The sequence below is a fragment of the Microcaecilia unicolor genome, chromosome 2, assembly GCF_901765095.1.
Source record: "Microcaecilia unicolor chromosome 2, aMicUni1.1, whole genome shotgun sequence".
In the NCBI taxonomy this organism is placed as follows: domain Eukaryota; kingdom Metazoa; phylum Chordata; class Amphibia; order Gymnophiona; family Siphonopidae; genus Microcaecilia; species Microcaecilia unicolor.
Genome location: NC_044032.1, coordinates 174,893,291 through 174,912,237, shown reverse-complemented (window position 1 = coordinate 174,912,237; position 18,947 = coordinate 174,893,291). Strand labels below are relative to the sequence as shown.

Here is an 18,947-nt window from a genome sequence, read left to right as displayed (position 1 = left end):
AGTCTTTTTATTTATTGATCCAGTTAAGCGTGCTGATACTAATTCAAATTTATGATAAAGTAAAACAGACTGCCACCAAAAGTGTTCATTGAGCAATAAGGAGTTTTCCCAATTGGTTAGTATAATTTGTTATGCTATTGTAATCAATATATCAAATAATGCTTTTTGATATTCTGGAATAAATATATCAAAAGAACAGGATTTGAAGATTATTAATGATATGGTATGTTAATTTTGAGTATACAGCAGATAGTTTTCCAAATGGAATGCCAAAAAGGTTGAATCTTCTGACATTCAAAAATCATATGTACTAGAGTACCTATATGCGTTTGGCAGTGCCAGCATAAGTTTGAGGTTGTTAATTTTGCCTTGTGCATTTTCCTTGGGGCCCAAACAGCTCTATGATATAAAAAGAACATTGATTGCATAAAGTTCGCATCAGATATAGGCCTAATAAGAGATGACCATAAATTGGAATGCTGAGATTCAGATATCTTTTGATTAGTGTCTTTTTCCCATAAAGATTGAAGAGTAGCGCATTTATATTTAGATAATAACAAAATATTATATATGCTGGAAGCCGCATGGCCAGTACTTAATAGAGTTGTAATTAATTGATACATAGAAGGTTCATAACAATTAGAAGATTTCCATATATCAGATTTTTTCAAAATGAGAAGGTTGGAGCCAGTGGAAATATTGCGTGGAAGGTAAATGAAATTGTGCTTGAATTTCTGGAAAGGTTAACACATCATTTTTTACACTATTATATATATCTTTAACAGACCACAAGCATACTTTTCAACATAGCTCTTCTACTGCAGCATATTCAGGTTCTATTCTCCATTGAAGAATTCAGAATGGCTGCAAGTACTGTGCACTACATTGTTAGGATTTAGGTTAAGAAGTTTTGTATTCAGTGTACAGTCAGCCATAAATATGGTTGAGATGGGGTGGGAAAGTGAAACTTAGGAATAAGACCAAAATGTGAAACAACTGAGTGAAGTATCAGCCACGTTGATAATTTAATTCACCTTGAACATTATTATATCCGTGAATATTCAGCATGAGAGAATCGGCTATCCCTCGCTGAGGGGTCCTTTTACTAAGGTGCACTGAAAAATGGCTTGTGGTAGTGTGAGGAGTGGCCTAGTGGTTAGGGTGGTGGACTTTGGTCCTGAGGAACTGAGTTCAATTCCCACTTCAGGCACAGACAGCTCCTTATGACTCTGGGCAAATCACTTAACTCTCCATTGCCCCAGGTACAAATAAGTACTTGTATACAATATGTAAGCCACATTGAGCCTGCCATGAGTGGGAAAGCACAGGGTACAAATGTAACAAATAAAATTATATTGATTAAATGTAATAATATTATAGCATTTGAGTGTTCTGATTAATTTGTTGGCTTTGGATTGAGTTGTGGCCATTTCAGCTAATAGACATTCATAAGAGTAGAAAGACTTTGTATTTGGCATAGCTTCAGGACAGATGCTTTAAGTCACTTTCTTGTTTATAGTCAAAGGGAAGGTTATCATGTGAACTTTGATAATGAATGGGGGTCATTCAGGGGGAGGGCCCTATAGGAAGAACTTCTGCATGTGATACTTTAAAGCTTTTCCACCTTCCAGGCGGAACTGCATAAAATCATTTGTAAGCAGAAATTTATAATATAAGGCAAGAGGCTTGTGAAAGGAAGTCTGATTTATAAAACATTCATACTGGTCTGGTAACACAAGACCTCAATCTATTTGTTAAACCCTTAAGGGAAGTAGTATCTACTATTGATAAGGCAGAAAACATATTCAGGGCTTACCCTGGTTATATGCAGTATCCAATCCCCCCAATGATCACTATATAATTTGCAAATGAAACTCATTTAATGCGGCTACAGTCACAATTTTTATTCAAGTGTTTCCCAAAGACAGCTTGGGTTTAGGTTTGAATTTAAACCTGCAAAACATAGGTCCGTGCCTTGGATTCCAAATTTTGAATGCCCCAAATTTCCAGGCCAAAGAAAAACCTGTTGATGCTTCAGGGTTGTGCACTGAAGCCCCTTCAAGGGGGATGCCATGGCAATCAAGCCCCCAACCCCAATCCCTCACCATCATGGTCCTTCCTTCTCTTTGATCTGACCTGTGATTGCCAAAATCTTGACTCCAGCCTCATTTGGATTATTTCAACTGATGCAGGATACTAATAATGTATGTTTTTTTTCTCTCCCTCCCCTTTCTTGAATCTCTTCCCTGTCCCCTTCCATCCTTCCCTCCCCTCTCTCCTTGCAAAAGATGGGAAGTTGTATTCTGCCACTGTGACCGATTTCCTCGCTATTGATGCAGTCATTTATCGGAGTCTTGGAGACAATCCAACCCTAAGGACTGTCAAACATGACTCAAAATGGTTGAAAGGTGAGTAAACAGTCAATGGCAGGAAAGAAACAGAAGGGGGAAGAAAAGAAGTGTCCTTGTTTGCTTGCAGTGCAGTAGCCTTGACAAAATAGACTCTATTTTCATTCTGGAAATGCCTTCTGTCAGATGCAAGAAACCGTATTGCATCTTTTACCTATATTGATTTATTTCTTCCCCCCCCCCCCCTCCGTCCACACTACTTCTCTGAGTTACGGAGCATTGAACGGAACTACAGCCACCAGTGCAATAGAATACATTCCATTCATCTCCCAGGCCTGAGTTCCTCATTTTATAGACCTGGGCTGAAGTCCAAGTAACTTAACATTCTGAGGCTTGCACCAGTACACTCTCTCCTGAGATATTGCTTGGGGCCTATACAGAGAGACAAAAACTTGACTGCTTTTTTTCCCCCAGTCTTTTCTCTCCTAACTTGCTGATAAGTTAAAGATTTGCATTTGGTTCTAAGGGTATTATTTCCCCATCTTCCATAGAAACTGCATAAAAGAAAACCCTTCAATGAACCCCCCCCCCCCCCCAACCTAAGTACAAAATGGAAAAGTATTCCATAGTATAAACATAGATCTTGAAAAAAATTATTTTGGTATTTCCTATTTTACTTGCTTTTGAGTTGATTGAATTCTTTCATAGGCCCAGAGACTGTCTACTGCCTTTTCTACTGCATTTAATAGTTACTGAAATCTTTCAGGGCTCTTGAAGATAAATGATTAAAGTGTCTTATCTCTTTGCAGAGCCATACTTCATACAGGCGGTAGATTATGGTGACTTTATCTATTTTTTCTATCGGGAAATAGCAGTGGAGTACAACAGTATGGGGAAGGTAAGGTGAAAACTGTTCCTAATTCCTCCTGTCTCTGAAAGGAAAAAAAATTGCTTATGATCCATTATTGCTATGAATGACCTTGAAATGAGAACCATTAATCACAGTGACAAGGTCAGTGGTTTTGGAGAAGTGTGCTGCTGAAGCCAGAGGTTGGTTACAGTGAAAGATTGCACTGTCTGTACGGAGGGCAAGATGTACAGAACAAGATGTGTAGAAAATCTGTTTAATTTGTCTGCAAAGAGTAACTCTCAAGGTAAATGATAATTTATTTTTGGGGGGAGGGAAAGGGGGTTGAATCAGCTGATCATCAAGAACCTTGGTAGGGTCGAAAGAGGATAAGGGGATGCCAAGGAGACTTGGAGTCTGTGTGCAGAGCACCCATAACACAATTTTTCTCTAAGTCAGGGGCTCTCAACCTAATCCTTGGGACACATCCAGCCAGCAGTGGCGTACCAAGGGGGGGGCGGGGGGTGCAGTCCGCCCCGGGTGCACGCTGCTGGGGGGTGCCGCGTGCCTGTTGGCTCCGCTGGTTCCCTGCTCTCTCTGCCCCGGAACAGGTTACTTCCTGTTCCGGGGCAGAGGGAGCAGGGCCAGCGGAGCCGACAGGCGCGTGGCTGCTCCCAGCAGCCAAGAAGGCACCCGGGGGGGGGGGGGGGTTTGATGTGCCGAGGGGGGGAGTTGATGCGCCGGAAGGGGGGGTTGATGCACCATAGGGGTGTTTGATGCACCGAGGGGGGTGTCGTGCTGCACCCAGGAGGGGGAGAGCGCAGCGGCGATCCGCCCCGGGTGTCAGCCGACCTAGGATCGCCACTGCCAGCCAGTCAGGTTTCCAGAATATGCATGAGATAAATTTGTGTGCACTACCTCCACTGTATACTGATCTATCTCATGCACATTCAGTGTGGGTATCCTGAAAACCAGGTTGTGTGTCCCGAGGACTGGGTCGAGAACTCCTGCTCTAAGGGCCAGATTGAGTAAATAGTGCTCAAATATAGGCGCAAGGAGAAATCCACACTAAGCACTATTCTATAAAGGGCATTTACGAGCTTAATGTGAGGACTTAACGATTGCTGAAACCTGATATAAATGCTGGTGCACAAGTTGGGTGCGTAACCCCCAGTATTCTATAACACTGCGCCTAAATTTGGGGCCAGCCCCTGAACCACCATGTCCTTCCCGTGGTCACGCCCCCTTTTGGGTTATGCACGAGACAATTTAGGTGCACAGTGTTATAGAATAACGAGCAGGCAGATAGGCATGCAAATCCAAATTAGTGTCAATTAACATCGATAATTGATCGTTGACACCTTGTTAACTCATTAATTTGCACACACATCTACCCTCCAGATTCTAATTTGGGGGACCTATAAAGGATCTGGGGGTAAAATGTTCAAAAGCAGTACTTCTCAACCCTCTCCTGTAGGCACAGCTATCCAGCTATGTTTCAGGATTACTGCAATGAATATGCATGAGATACAATTACATAAAGTAGAGATGCATTGCATACAGAGGTGGCCGGTTCAAAGCCCACTGCTGCTCCTTGTGATCTTGGGTAAGCCACTTAACCCTCCATTGCCTCAGGTACAAACATAGATTGTGAGCCCTCCTGGGCCAGAGAAATATCCAGTGTACCTGAATGTAACTCGCCTTGAGCTACTACTGAAAAAAGTGTGAGCAAAATCTAAATAAATAAATAAAATAAATACAAATATAGCTCTTGTCTTCATTGCGGTAATCCTGAAAGCTCAACTGACTAGGTGTGTCTCCAGAAGAGTGCTGAGAAACACTGTTGTAAGAAAATTGATAGAGACAAGTGGCACCTATAAACTAACTAACTTGTTGAGGCATGAGCTTTCGAGGACCAGAGTCCACAGCATCAGATGCATGAAGTAAAGTTGAGGACATGATGCATGGTGGGGGGGGGGGGGGGGGGGGGAGCGTAACAAAGATAAAGTATTAGAAAATAAAGGACAGGGTTTGGAACAGTGGTGTAGCCATGGGGGGCTTTGGAAGCCTGGGCACCCCCACTTGACTCAGGCTCTCTCTACAACTGGATTACCCGCTCAATCCCCGCCAGACAGTGAGATCCACTGCTCGGAACTGCCCCCAGTGCTGCCTCCGCAGCGGAGAAGTCAGCGGCCTGCTTTCCAGCTGCTGACGTCAGCACTCCTTGTGGAAGCTCAGTTTGCCCATAAATTGTGCATGTATGAGAAGTGCCAATGTCAGCGGCTGGAAAAGAGCTGCCGATTTCTTTGCTGCTGAGCAGGGCCGTGCCAAGGGTCTGTGGTGCCCCCCTGCAAGGGATCGGGTGGCACCCCCCCCCCCCCCACAGGGGATCGGGTGCCGCCCCCCCCCCCCGCAGACAAGCGGTTGTAGCGCGCCCCCCCCCCCCGTGAAGATGATCGCTGTCCTCTCTCCCCTGCCCTCCCGCTCCCATGTCCCAACTGCCCGCCCTCTTCTCCCCCCAACAAAATCTCTTTTAAATTTACCTCTGTCTGGCTGGCAGGGCAGCGAAGGCGCAGCGTCAGTGAAGGAGGCGGCGCTCCCGACATCTCTACTAGTCTTCCCTTCGCTCAATGTCCCGCCTTCTTCTGACATCATTTCCTTGACGTCAGAAGAAGGCGGGACATTGAGCGAAGGGAAGACTAGTAGAGACGTCGGGAGCGCCGCCTCCTTCACTGACGCTGCGCCTTCGCTGCCCTGCCAGCCGGACGGAGGTAAATTTAAAAGAGATTTTGTTGGGGGGAGAGGAGGGCGGGCAGTTGGGACATGGGAGCGGGAGGGCGAGGCAAGCATGGCGCGGCAGGGCGCCCCCCCAGAGGACGGCGCCCCCCTGCCACGCTTACCTCGCTTACCGCGTTGGCACGACCCTGCTGCTGAGGCAGCACTAGGGCACTTTGGGCAGCGGATCTCATCAGCTGGTAAAATAGTAATGAGGCAGCAGTGGCGAGAGGGGGAGCAGAAAGGTAATGTGCTGCCCCCCCCCCCCCAACAAAAAAATTCAAATGCTGGCTAGGCCCCTTGTATGCAAAGGGAAAGATTATGGCTGCATAGTTTGATTAACTGATAGCTGTGGTGGATGACAGAGAACAAAGACAGGGAGATCTCAGAGAGGTTAAGTCCATTCACACCTGTAGTGAGCTACTGTCTCTATTCAGGCCTAGGGTGATAGTGTTGAGTTTTGTGATGAATTCCAATTTAACAATTTCACACTGGAATGTCCCTTTGAAGTTTCTTTGTAGGAATATGGCAACCTTAAGATCAATTAGGCCCTGATGCTCAAAACTCCGGTGCTGTTCAGAACAGCACCAGAAAATACCACTGGAACAGCGCCAAAAAAGAATTTCACAATGCTCCACGCTAATGGTGTGCAAATTTTAAGCATGCTGTTACCACTGAGATTGGGAAGTTAAGGAGGGGGAACGTGGCTGGTAAGCACAGCTCTTGTGCACATGCCTAGTCAGACTGATGAACCTGTGCACTAACTCGTCCCCCCAGCGCAGTTTGGAGAACAAGAATTGTTTAAAGTTTGCTGCAGCTTTCTTTAGCAAAGAGCCAGGCCTGGCAAGCACGCTTGCAAAGCAGACACAGTCAAGTCAGTCCTGCCTCCGGCTCGGTACAAGCACCCTAACGCCTGCTCCGAGCTGGTGTTATTTTTGCAGCGGTAAAGCAGACTTTGTTTTTGTGCGCTGTTCTCTGAGCGTTGGGAGGGAATAGGAAATTACCTCATTTGACTACATTAGCATGCTATTTGCACTAATTTATTTTTTGACATTTATATATCCCGCATTATTTCAAACAAGTTTGAGTTCAATGTGGCTCTTTGTTCCCCGCGTTAGAGCCCTCTGAGCATTCTGCACTAGCAAATGCAGGCACTAGTCCGGCGCTAATGGCCTCTAGCGCCGGCATTTGCTTCTGAGCATCGGGGCCTTACTACTACTACTACTACTCTTTATCATTTTTATAGCGCTACAAGGCGTACGCAGCGCTGCACAAACATAGAAGAAAGACAGTCCCTGCTCAAAGAGCTTACAATCTAATAGACAAAAATAAAGTAAGCAAATCAAATCAATTAATGTATACAGGAAGGAGGAGAGGAGGGTAGGTGGAGGCGAGTGGTTACAAGTGGTTACGAGTCAAAAGCAATGTTAAAGAGGTGGGCTTTCAGTCTAGCTTTAAAGGTGGCCCAGGATGGGGCAAGACGTAGGGGCTCAGGAAGTTTATTCCAGGCATAGGCCTTAGAGAGTGTCATGGAAGGTTGAAATATCAATTCTTTTCTTTTGGTATACCCCGAAGGAGTTCGCTTCATTGGCATCTGAGAAGTAGCACTAGTGAGGCGAACTGTTGAGTAATCAGCTTTCAGTGCACTGGATAGTGTTTTATTGGTTGAGTGGATTTCAGTTATTGACCCCTGATGCAGATGCTTAGGCTGAAACACGGCCCATCTTGGGTCTCTCATTAAAGAGCTGCTTTGCTATCCCAACCTTGTTGCTTTTTTTCTGCTATTCGCCTTGAGCTGTTTGCTTTGGAATCCCTCTCTTCTGCTGAGGTTGAAATGTTGCCCATAATGGGTTTTGAATGTTGCCATTTTATTTTATTTTGGGTCCATTTATCCTTTTTCGTAAGGGTGACCAGTTTGTCCTAGTTAGAAAGCAGAGAGACATTGCTGGCAGATGATGGCATATAGCTATTCTAAGAAATGGCTCTGTGCTTACAAAACAATATTTTTGAATGTGATGGGAACTCCACAGTGACTTTGTCAGGAACTGAACCGAAGGCTGGCCAGGCTTAGAAAAATGCTGGAAAGAGGAGAGGGGAAACAAGAGAAAGGAGAGAGACACACAGCTCTGAGAAGTTCAGACAAGAGGGGGAGGAGGATAGCAGGGATTTTGAGTGTAAAATGCCTCTTTGTTTGGGAAATGGAAAGCTAAGCAGTCTTTATGGAAATGAATTAATATGAGAGCAGATCTCTTGACAGATTTATGGCTGTGCATGAAATGCCACAGTCTTATCTTTCACAGCACACAGCTCCAAAACTGCATTTCCCCACTCTTGTTATTTGTCATGGACGAGTAGAATGTGCAATCAAAATTAAAGGCCCCCCCTCGCCCCCCCTGTCCAAAACAGCATGTGCCTCCAGCGTGTATGATGTAGGTGTTTGGTGATATTAGAGGGAAATTGCAGAATTTATTATTTTTTTCTTTGGCCCTTGCTACAGGTTGTTTTTCCAAGAGTTGCCCAAGTGTGCAAGAATGACATGGGGGGGTCTCAGAGGGTGCTGGAGAAACAGTGGACATCTTTCCTCAAAGCCCGCCTCAACTGCTCAGTCCCTGGTGATTCACATTTTTACTTCAACATCCTGCAAGCTGTGACAGACGTGGTCCACATGAACGGCCGTGATGTGGTGCTTGCTACGTTCTCCACACCCTACAACAGGTACATGATTTGGGGTTTCCTGTCTTTAACACCTTACGAGTCGGTGAGGTGAGGATGGAGGGAGGATTGATAGTTTGAGGTCTAGTTGACAGAAACATGAATGTTTCCAGGCATGCGTATGTGCAATTTCCTGTTTATTTACTATTTGCCATGATTCATCAAAGCAGAGCCATTCGGAATCATTCAGCATATGGTTTGAAATCAGTTTGAAACTGGTTTACAAACTCATTGGCAAAGAAAGCACTGAATGTACTTTACCTTCTGTAGAGATGTCCCATACCAGTATGGAGAAGTCCACCCGCCATCGGACTTTTGGATTTTTGCATTGCAGGTTTACAGTCATTTTACTTCTGTATTTCTTGCCCTGGTGTGTCACAGTTTGACTTCATTAATCTAAAGTTAACAACTTCAGTCCTTTCTTTTTGTTGACAGCTCTCTGCTAGTCCCCACACACCGCTACACTACTGTAAAATTCTCAATTTTTCATTTTAGGGTGTCTTCCCTATCCCAAATGCATTGTATACAATTAGTATCAAATTTGTCTTTTTTCTGGATTTTGTTTTTTTAACTATATTTATATATTTACTAGTAAAAGAGGCCCGTTTCTGAGCAAATGAAATGGGTGCTAGCAAGGTTTTCGTCGCCAACACCCCTCCCCCTTCCCTCCCTGGCCAACCCCTTCGTTGTTCTGTCATTGCTCCGCCCCCAACATCATGACGTTTGACATGAGGGCGGGGCCCGGAGCGATTCCCCCCCCCCGCCTCCCTCCCTGCCAACCCCTTCGTTGTTCTACCATAGCTCCGCCCTTGAGGGCGGGGCCCGGAGCGATTTTGGTGGCTTCACCACCACGAACCTTCGAACTTAAGGAAGTCAGGGCTTGGCTTCACTGACATCAGTGTCCTCAGAATGTTGAGGGTGAGTTTTATTATAGTAGATGTGATGTTTTTTTTTTTAATTTCATCATCCATATGGTTTTACTTATGTATATATTTTTCTGACTCAGATCTATGTACATTGGATTCCTGAAGCAGTCACTATCGCCAAAACACAGCCCCTGTAGAGTCCTTTTTGGAGGTCATATAATTCGTTGCATGATTGTATGTCAATTTGTTTATTAAAGGTTTTTAACTTTGGCTACACCCTGGTCCATGGTCATCTCCAGTGTTCAGCTGCAGCTTTCTGCTACTCACCTTTTTTTCTTCTTTTCTTTTCCACCTATTACTTTTACTCAGTGCCCCCCCCCCCCCCCCCCCCCCCCCCCATCTCAGCACCAGTGTTTGTCTTTTTCTTCAGCTGAGATGTTTGTTTACCGGCATTTCATAGCTGCTTTTATATCCTGCACTTGATCTAAAGCAATTACTAGCTGTGAAATCAAACTGAAACAAAAACCTGAACCCATAAGCCAGAGCAGGAGAAAGTCAGGCCATTGTCTGGGGAAACTCACAGCTGAACTGCAGGTTTGAAACCTTCCTGACTATTTTTGTTTTCCCATGCTGCACTGAAGCAGCAGTTCTCACTTTGTCGCCCAGTAGCAGCTCCCTGTGACCCAAGCAGTGGCGTACCAAGGGGGGGGGGGCGGTGGGGGCGGTCCGCCCCGGGTGCACGCCGCTGGGGGGGTGCCGCGCGCCTGTCGGCTCTTCATTTTCATGCTCCCTTTGCCCCGGAACAGGGAGCATGAAAACGAAGAGCCGACAGGCGCAGCACCCCCCTCCCCAGCGGCGTGCACCCGGGGGGGGTTCTTTTGTCGGGGGATCGGGGGTTCTTTCGTCGGGGGGGGGGCGCTGCACCCGGGGGGGCGGGGCAAATCAGCGATCTGCCCCGGGTGTCAGCCCCCCTAGGAACGCCACTGGACCCAAGTTAGACATGCTTATGTGATGGGACCGAAGTGCGGTATGTAAGTGGTAAAACATTTTCAGTCAAGGGACCGTTGCTTTGAAAATACAGTTAGAAAATGCCTCAGGATTTCTTAGAACTTCTCTATTTCCTGGAGTCACTTTGAGCATTCCAGGCCTCACTATCCTGTGTCGTAAGTCCAAATTTTAGTGATCTAACCTACAAGTTATCCCTCTTCTGGCATTAAAAAAATGCCCTTTGGACAGGTTGAAGTGAGAGGGCACAAAGTGAAACCTAAGAAAGCCTGCATGCTTCAGACTTCATGAGAAGGCACACCTAAGAACCTGTCCAAATACTCTTACATCGTGTATTTTTTGCCTAGGAAAAAAAGATGCCAGGATTCAAGGTGGGGTGACTATCCGTGGCTCTGCCCTACAGTAGCCACACCCTTGCACGAGCCATGCAACATATAAAAAGGCAGCACTGCAAATATTACACCAGTCCCTAGAATACCAGCGCATCTTTTATTGGGAAAACAGAACAAACAGGATTTCCTACACAGAAGCTACATATCAGCAGAATATCTGACCTCAGTCACAGATACACAGAACATGGATATTACACGGCCTTAATATACCAATATACACCGGAAGTAAAATGGCATGAGCTGTCACTTATGTTATAAGCTGGCAAGGAATGCAGGGTGGGATTGAATTAATGCTATAAAAACAGATCTGTCTGATTGATCTGGGTCATTCAGGGTGAGGCTGAGCCAGTCCATCTTTTACCCTCATTGTGTTCAGTGGGAGTAAATTCAAGACTGGCAAATTGTTAAGGGCTGCATGGTTGCCTAGTCCAAACATGACTGACCAAACCTTCCAGAGGTACAACACGTGTTTGTAGCCTATTGAGCAGAGAACTGGCCACTTAAAAAAAAAAAAAAATTCCTTGTACCATTGTAAGGAAGTGTAGTAATGTCTATACCTGGAAGGTGGCTGCTTTTAACCTGAAGGCTGTAGGTTCAAACCTGGCTTGTGCATGACTAGAAAAAAAAACATGCTGAGACCACGAGTCTCATTTTCGAAAGAAAGCATTCAAAAAGTGCCATAAAGCACCATTTGGACATTTTTCTTAAAACGTCCAAATTGGTATTTTTGAAACCTATTTTGCAGTTGTTTATCTATGCAAATCGTCTGCAGTGCATCCAGATTACAAGGGGGAGTGTTGAGGGCGTTTTGAAGGTGGGATTGGGACATGCCTAACACTTGGACATTTTACAGCCATAATGGAACATAACAAAAATGTACAGGACTAAAACCAAGACGATTTGATCTAGACCTGTTTTCAGAACAGATAAGGCACAAAAAGTGCCCTAAATGACCACATGACCACTGGAGGGAATCAGGGGTGACCCCCAATACCTCCCAGTGGTCACTAACCCCCTCCCACTCCCCAAAAACGTGAATAAAAATATGACTTTACTAGTCTTTATGACAGCTGCAGATGTTACAGTCAGCATGCAGGTCCCTGGAGTAGTGTAGTGGTTGGTGCAATGCACAGTGGGGGAGCCAGGTCCCTATCTCCCTCTACCTGTCACACTTGTGGTAGAAACTGTGACCCCCTCCCAAAGTCACCAAAACCCTACTGTACCCACGTATAGGTGCCCCCTTCACCCTTAAGCCTATAGTAGTGGGGGACAATGTGTTTTGGGTGTGCTTTGGAGGGCTCAGGAGCAAAGGTGATATGTGCACCTGAAAGTATTTTCATAAAGTGCACAGAAGTGTAATCTGGATGCCCTCTAGAGTGCCCCATTGCCCTCCTGGGATGTCTGGGAGACCAGTTTACTAAAAATGCTGGCTCCTCCTGCATCCCAATGGCATGAATCTCTACATTTTGCATTTATTCTGTGTTTTTGGTTGTTGTTTTTTCTAAATGATACAAAAAAAACAAAACATCCAAAGCATAAAACCTTGTTTGAAAAAGTATTTTCGAAAAAATAAGAAGACGTTTTTCTTTTTCGAAAATGACCTTCTTTCTTATTCGGATTTTGGACGTTTTGTTCAAAGCATCCAAAATCAGACTTAGTCATCATATCGAAAATGCTCCTCCATGCATGAGATAACTAATGGGATGGGTGAGACATTTTTGGAAGGCAGGAAAAAAAGGTGCCCGTACTCCAAAAATAAGCCTCCCTCCACAGATCCCTTTCCTTTATGTGTAATGGAGAGCAGAGCAGACAAATCATCCCCAACTGATGGCTGCTTACCTCTTCATGAGAGGGTTGCCTAAGAGAATGGACTATCTGGCCAAGTCATCAATCTGGCTGAATGCCTTCTGGTGCCTTATATAACATGATAACATAGCGCTGCCACTGTATGGCACTTTATTTCCAGAAGCTGGGAACAGAATAGGTAAATTAGTTGTTTATTTCAGAAACTGAAAGCAGAACTAGCGTGCATTAAAAAAAAAAATTAAAGCTGGCATCATGCTGATCGGCTGTCGTGCTTTAATTTGATGCTTCACTTTAGCAGCGTTCCAGCTAGAACTCGTGAATGAGATTGTCTTTGTCACTGTAGGCGCTGTGTGAATTAATATCAAGAATGTGTTGATAACTTCCACTTCCAAATAACAAACTCTAAATCTGCCTGACCATTCTTCATTGTGGGCAGCCCAGGGTCAGCAGGGTTTCTCAGGGGTCTTTCTTCCTTTAATTTCTCTGTGATTAGTTATTTCTCTAAAAGTGAGCCTGCTAACGGGAACTGACTGCCTGTTGATACATTTTTGTATTGGTGAAGCTTTTTACTGTCAATACCCAGAGGGTAAATAGTTCAGTACTGAGTGGTGTATAACAGGAAAAGTTCTGTAAAGCTTCTTTTCTTTTTCAGTCAAAATTTTATGCATAGCTGTATAGTGAGTAACAATTTCTGGAAAATGTTGCATTGCAGCATCCCGGGCTCCGCTGTCTGCGCATACGACATGACTGACATTGCTAATGTGTTCACTGGGAGATTCAAGGAACAGAAGTCTTCAGATTCCACATGGACCCCTGTTCCTGATGAAAGAGTGCCCAAGCCAAGGTAAGACCTCTTCCCCTTGGTCTGTGAAGCGCACTATGAAGAGGCAGCCTTTGCTCAGCCACACACACACACAGCTGGACCAGATGAACTTGAATGTGAGGTGCTGATACAGAGCAAGCAACCTTATAGTAAATGCAAACATGTTTACAGGGCTTTTGTATTTCAAGCTTTGCAGTAAATTTCAAATGAGTGGGCTTCTGAGTTCTATACTGCGGATTATGTTCAAGGCACTCTGCACTGGGGTTTTTTTTCCCCACAACCTTCCAACCACATATTCTTCAGTTAGAGCAAAACCTTTCTGACATAAGAAGACATCAGGGCTGTAGGATGCACTGTCCATAGCTGCAGAGTTTTCTTGAACTGGTGTAGTTTATTCATCAAAACACCAAAGCGGTGTACAGTGCAGGTAATATCAGGGGAAAAATCTTTCTGAAGGGAAAGAAGAGAATATCTTTCAAAGAATAGAGATAGAAAGGAAAGGAAGAGAACTAAAAGACTCAGAAGTGGCACTTGCTTTTGTAGCTCCCTGTTGTCAGGCCTGATTTGAAAGTAGTAGAGGTGCAATTTGTTCTCAAGGAAAGGAGCAGGGTGTTCCAGAGTGAGGAGCAAAGAAATTGAAAGCAGAATGACAAGAAGCTTCCAACTGTATTGGAAGATGGAATCTGTAAACTGTCATTAAAATTAGTTGTTTCTGGTGTCAATAATGATATATATATAAATTAGTTACAGTACCCAAGGATGGAAGAGGAACAATACAACACCAGTTTTCAAAATGAGCTATAGATCAGTGAGCTGCACTGTGGTGCCAGACAAAATGGTAGAAACCATTCTGCAAAAAAAAAATGAACCTATGGAGAGGCATGGCTTAATGGGACCTATGGATTAAGCAGAGGGCAGTCTTGTTTTAGCAATCTGTTAGATTATTTTGAAGGGTGTGATATACTATACAGATTTGCAAGCATGACTTAAACCGTTTTTTAATATTTTCAGCTTTTTTTGTTTTGGTTGGAGCAGTCTAATGCAGTCAGGTTAATTTGAAGAATACTTGTAAAAACTTTAGGGCCGTGCCATGACTTAGGCTGTCTTACTACTCACTGCAATGTGGGGGAGCTGTTTCCAGCCTTGCTGTGGTTAACAGGCATGGAAGACAGTTGATGCTATTTTGTTGGCCTCTTCTCCCTTCCATCCCTTGGAACGTTGATGCAGGGCCGCTGAGAGGGGGGGCGGGGGGACAAAATTCTCCGGGCCTCCAAGGGGGGGCCCAGGGCCGCAGTCCCCGGTCTCACCCGCCTGCATTCAAATCACAGCGCCTCACCTCCATGTGAAAGTGCAGCAGCGGCAGATCGCCTCCCATCGGGCCTTCCTTCTCTGTGTCCCGCCCTCGCCTTGGCGGGACACAGGGAGGGACGGCCCAAAGGGAGGCAATCTGCCACTGCTGCGCTTTCATACAGTGGTGAGGCGCTGTGATTTGAATGCAGGGGGCACCGCCCAGTGGCGGATGGAGGGGGGCTGTCGACGGGGCTGGAGGTGGGTGGGTGGAGACTGGGGACTGCAGCATGGTGGCCTCGGGTGAGGGCGGCGGCGGGGCCCCAGGGGTGGCCTGGCCCAGTCTCTCAGCGGCCCTGCGTTGATGGTTTCCAGAGCTGTTTGAGCATACTATCTGAAGAGGGGAGGGCAAGGATGGCAGGATCACAGGGAAGTCATGTAAAATAAAGTACTTGAAATCAGCACTGAGAGATCAATTCAGAAAGCCATGCGGTAGGGCTGCATGCCAGTGGCTGAGCATGTGGCTTCTACCGCAAGATTAGCAAGAACACATGCCATGGTAATGCAGTAAGCTAATGAGATGCAAATTGAAAGTACGCAGAACTTATGTGCTAATCAGGGAAAGCCTGCTGGACACATGCGCGCAAAGGTCACTGTGCACATGGCTGAAGAAGACAAAAGTGCCGGCACATCTGCACACTAACATCAGCCTTGCAAAAATGCACATTTACTGATATTTATATGCTGAACAAGATGTGCAGATGTGTGCTGGTACTTTCGTTTTCTTCAGACACTTGCACAGTAATGTCGCTGTTACCTCCGCACACAGCTGTTACTGCCGTTCTGCCTTTTAAAGTTGCAGGTACTTCCTATGGTCACAGAGGAAAAGAAAGAGCTGGCAGTAAATCCCCAAAGCTGGCATAAAATCCACTTGACTAACACTTCTGCGCTGCCTTGGATTTAATGGTGAATTTTTCCCATTGTGAACACATTAAACTCCTCCGTTCACTTCTGTGCATCGCAGTGTAATACCTAATGGCCTCATTACCATGCATTTTAATATACTGTGTGCTCATGCTTTCTGCATTCTGTGCCCATTAACATGAGTGTACACCTCCCAGAAACCACATGCTTCTGTGGTCACAGGCATCGACCCCTGAGCGATGAGCTTCTGTGTTTATGATAGCCTGAGGCATGGGTGTTTTGGTAAATTTTTAACAATGGGCTCTCTCTCTGGGCGTAGCCAGCCCTGAAATTTGAGGTCCAGGAATGGACTAGCAGGGGCAATGCATGCCTCTCTCCCTCCCCTCATGCAGGCACACTAGGCACACCATCCAATAAATAGACTGCCACCACTCCCCGCTGCTTGTTTCTGGCTCTGAGCAGCATGCTGGGACGTCTCCAGCCCCCCTGTCCCCCCCAGCATCCACTCAGGTGTCCCTGATGGCCCAGTGGGCCGCGGGTCAATCCCCCCCCCCCCACCTGGTGGTCTAGCGGCTCTCCCCCCCCCCCCCCCACACCTTTATTGGAGGAGGGAGGTGGCCTCCCTCCTCTTCCATTGGCGCTGCCTCGAAAATGGTGCCCAGCCCTGCCCAGTACATCCTGGGATGTGCCGGGTGGGGCTTCATAGGATGCACTGGGCAGGACTGGGTGCTTCCAATTTTGAGGCGGCGCTGATGGAAAAGGAAGGAGGCCTCCTCCTCCCTCCTCCAGCCTCCCTCCTCCAATGAAGGTAGGAGGATGTGGAAGGGCCACTAGACCACCAGGTGGGGGGGGGGATTAACCTTCAGCCCACTGGGCCACCAAGGACATCTGAGGGGATGCTGGGGGGGGGGTTAGGGGGGACTGGAGACCCACTGGATCTCCAGCCCCCATTTTGCTTGGCTAATGGTGGTGGTAGTTGGGATCTGGTGGTCCTATGGACCTACAGCCCCTTTGTTTGACAGGTCTGGGCTTTTGACAGCCCAGACCTGTCAAACAAGTGCGGGAGGATGCGCTCAGGCACAATCCTCCCACACTTCTACCCTATGATCAGAGAGAATAGTGTGCTTAAATTTGCATGTTATTGTTTCTGATCATAGGGGCAGTACAGCCCCGCGCAGCGCTATTTTTAGAGCTCTATTTTTGATCTGCTTGCAAATGAATTGCTTTAATTGGTGCTAACTATCAATTAGTGCCATTAACAGGCACTTGATACTAAGTAGGGTTTATGCATAGATCCTGGATCCACACACTTCTGTAATAACCGTGACCAACTGTTCATGTACACATCTAAAAAGGGGACATGGTAATGGGAGGGGCATGGGCAAGTCAGGGGCAGTCCAAGAGGTCACATGTGGTGTTAGAAAATAATGGTCTATGGCAGTGGTGTGCTGGTAAATGTTTAACAACAGGCTCTCTCCCCGGTCCACCTCTGCGCCCCCCCCTCGTCCACTTCTGCGCCCCCCCGTCCACCTCTGCGCCCCCCCAAATTGCAGAGCTGGCTATAGCCGGGGAGAGAGCCTGGGGGGGGGGGGCAATGCATTACTCCAGTAAAAAAAAAAAATGGGTAATGATCCCAGGTTCCAATCTAATTCATGTTAAATGTGGGATAAAATGCCATAAATAAGTAAATATAAACTTTTTAATGTTGAGCACCTGATTGTCAAAGTGGATATATTCCAAACACTATAATGAAAATAAAATGATTTTTTTCTACCTTTGTTGTCTGGTGACCTTGTTTTTCTAATCATGCTGGCCCACTATCCGATTCTGCTGCTATCTGTCCTCTTAACTCCGTTTCGAGGCCTTCCTTTCCATTTATTTCTTTACTTTCCGCCTTTCTTCTTCATTTCTTGTCCTACATCCGTAAATAAAAGCTTGGTCCTCCGCAGACTTGACTGTCCAGTGGATCCAGCTTCTGCCTATTTTCTTCATCCATGTGCAGTTTTTCTCCTCTCTTCCTTTTCCCTCATCTCATCTCCTTCCTCACTCTTCCATCCCCTCCATCCATGTACTACTACTACTACTACTACTACTACTTAACATTCCAGCATTTCTTCTCTCTCCCTTCCCTCTCCTCCATCCATGTCCAGCAACTCTCCTCTCCCCTGCCCCTCCAGCCATCCATACCCACCCAGCGATTCTCTTCGCTCCCTTGCCCCCCCCTCCAGCCATCCATACCCACCCAGTGATTCTCTCCTCTCCCCTACCCCCTCCAGCCATCCATACCCACGAAGCGATTCTGTTCGCTCCCCTGCCCCCCTCCAGCCATCCATACCCACCCAGCGATTCTGTTCGCTCCCTTGCCCCCCTCCAGCCATCCACACCCACCCAGCGATTCTCTCCTCTCCCCTGCCCCCCCCCCCAGCCAACCATACCCACCCAGCGATTCTGTTCGCTCCCCTGGCCCCCCCAGCCATCCATACCCACCCAGCAATTCTCTTTGCTCCCCTGCCCCCCCTCCAGCCATCCATACCCACCCAACAATTCTCCTCGCTCCCCTGCCTCCGTCGCAGCAGCCGCAGTTAAAGCCTATCTCTAGCCTTCCCTTCATTTCCTGTCAATGTCCCGCCCTCACAGAAAGAGGAAATGATGTCAGAAGAAGGCGGGACACTGACGGAAACGAAGGGAAGGCTAGAGACGGACTTTAACTGCGGCTGCTGCAATGGAGGTATCAACAATTTAAACCCCCCAGAGCGGCGGGGGATGAGGTAAGCATGGCTTGTGGTGCCCTCCCGCCATGCTTACCTCACTTACCGCTGGGTTGCGCCGTCTCTGGGAGCCGGCTCGCCTGCCACAACAACTGGCTCGCAAGAACTTTAAAAATTTAACAACCGGCTCTTGCGATTGGCCGCTAGAACCTAGTCGGTCAGCCGATGAATATCGGCGTAACCGGCTAAGTTTGCGGTGCCAAAAATCCCCCAGAAATTCAATGCTCGTGGCTGGATACAGCCCCGGCACTGAATTTCTGGGTTTGCTGATGACAGCAGGAGTTAGCCAGTCTAACTCCCACATATCAGGGCCGTTGGAATTGCAAATTGAGCTTCTAAAATAACCACCAATTCTGGTCGCCGTATCTTAACAAAAATATAGCACAATTAGAAA

At 46.5% G+C, this 18,947-nt stretch overlaps 1 protein-coding gene across 3 annotated transcripts in view; it reads left to right on the top strand.

Moving 5' to 3' along the window:
* SEMA6A (semaphorin 6A) overlaps window positions 1–18,947 on the top strand; it is a 259,483-nt gene that overhangs the window by 188,548 nt on the left and 51,988 nt on the right. For all 3 annotated transcript variants that reach the window (XM_030193516.1, XM_030193515.1, XM_030193513.1), the window contains exons 8-11: window positions 2,289–2,408; window positions 3,158–3,246; window positions 8,468–8,685; window positions 13,464–13,595. In XM_030193516.1, coding sequence (XP_030049376.1) covers window positions 2,289–2,408; window positions 3,158–3,246; window positions 8,468–8,685; window positions 13,464–13,595 — 559 coding nt within the window. The remainder of the gene's footprint in view (window positions 1–2,288; window positions 2,409–3,157; window positions 3,247–8,467; window positions 8,686–13,463; window positions 13,596–18,947) is intronic.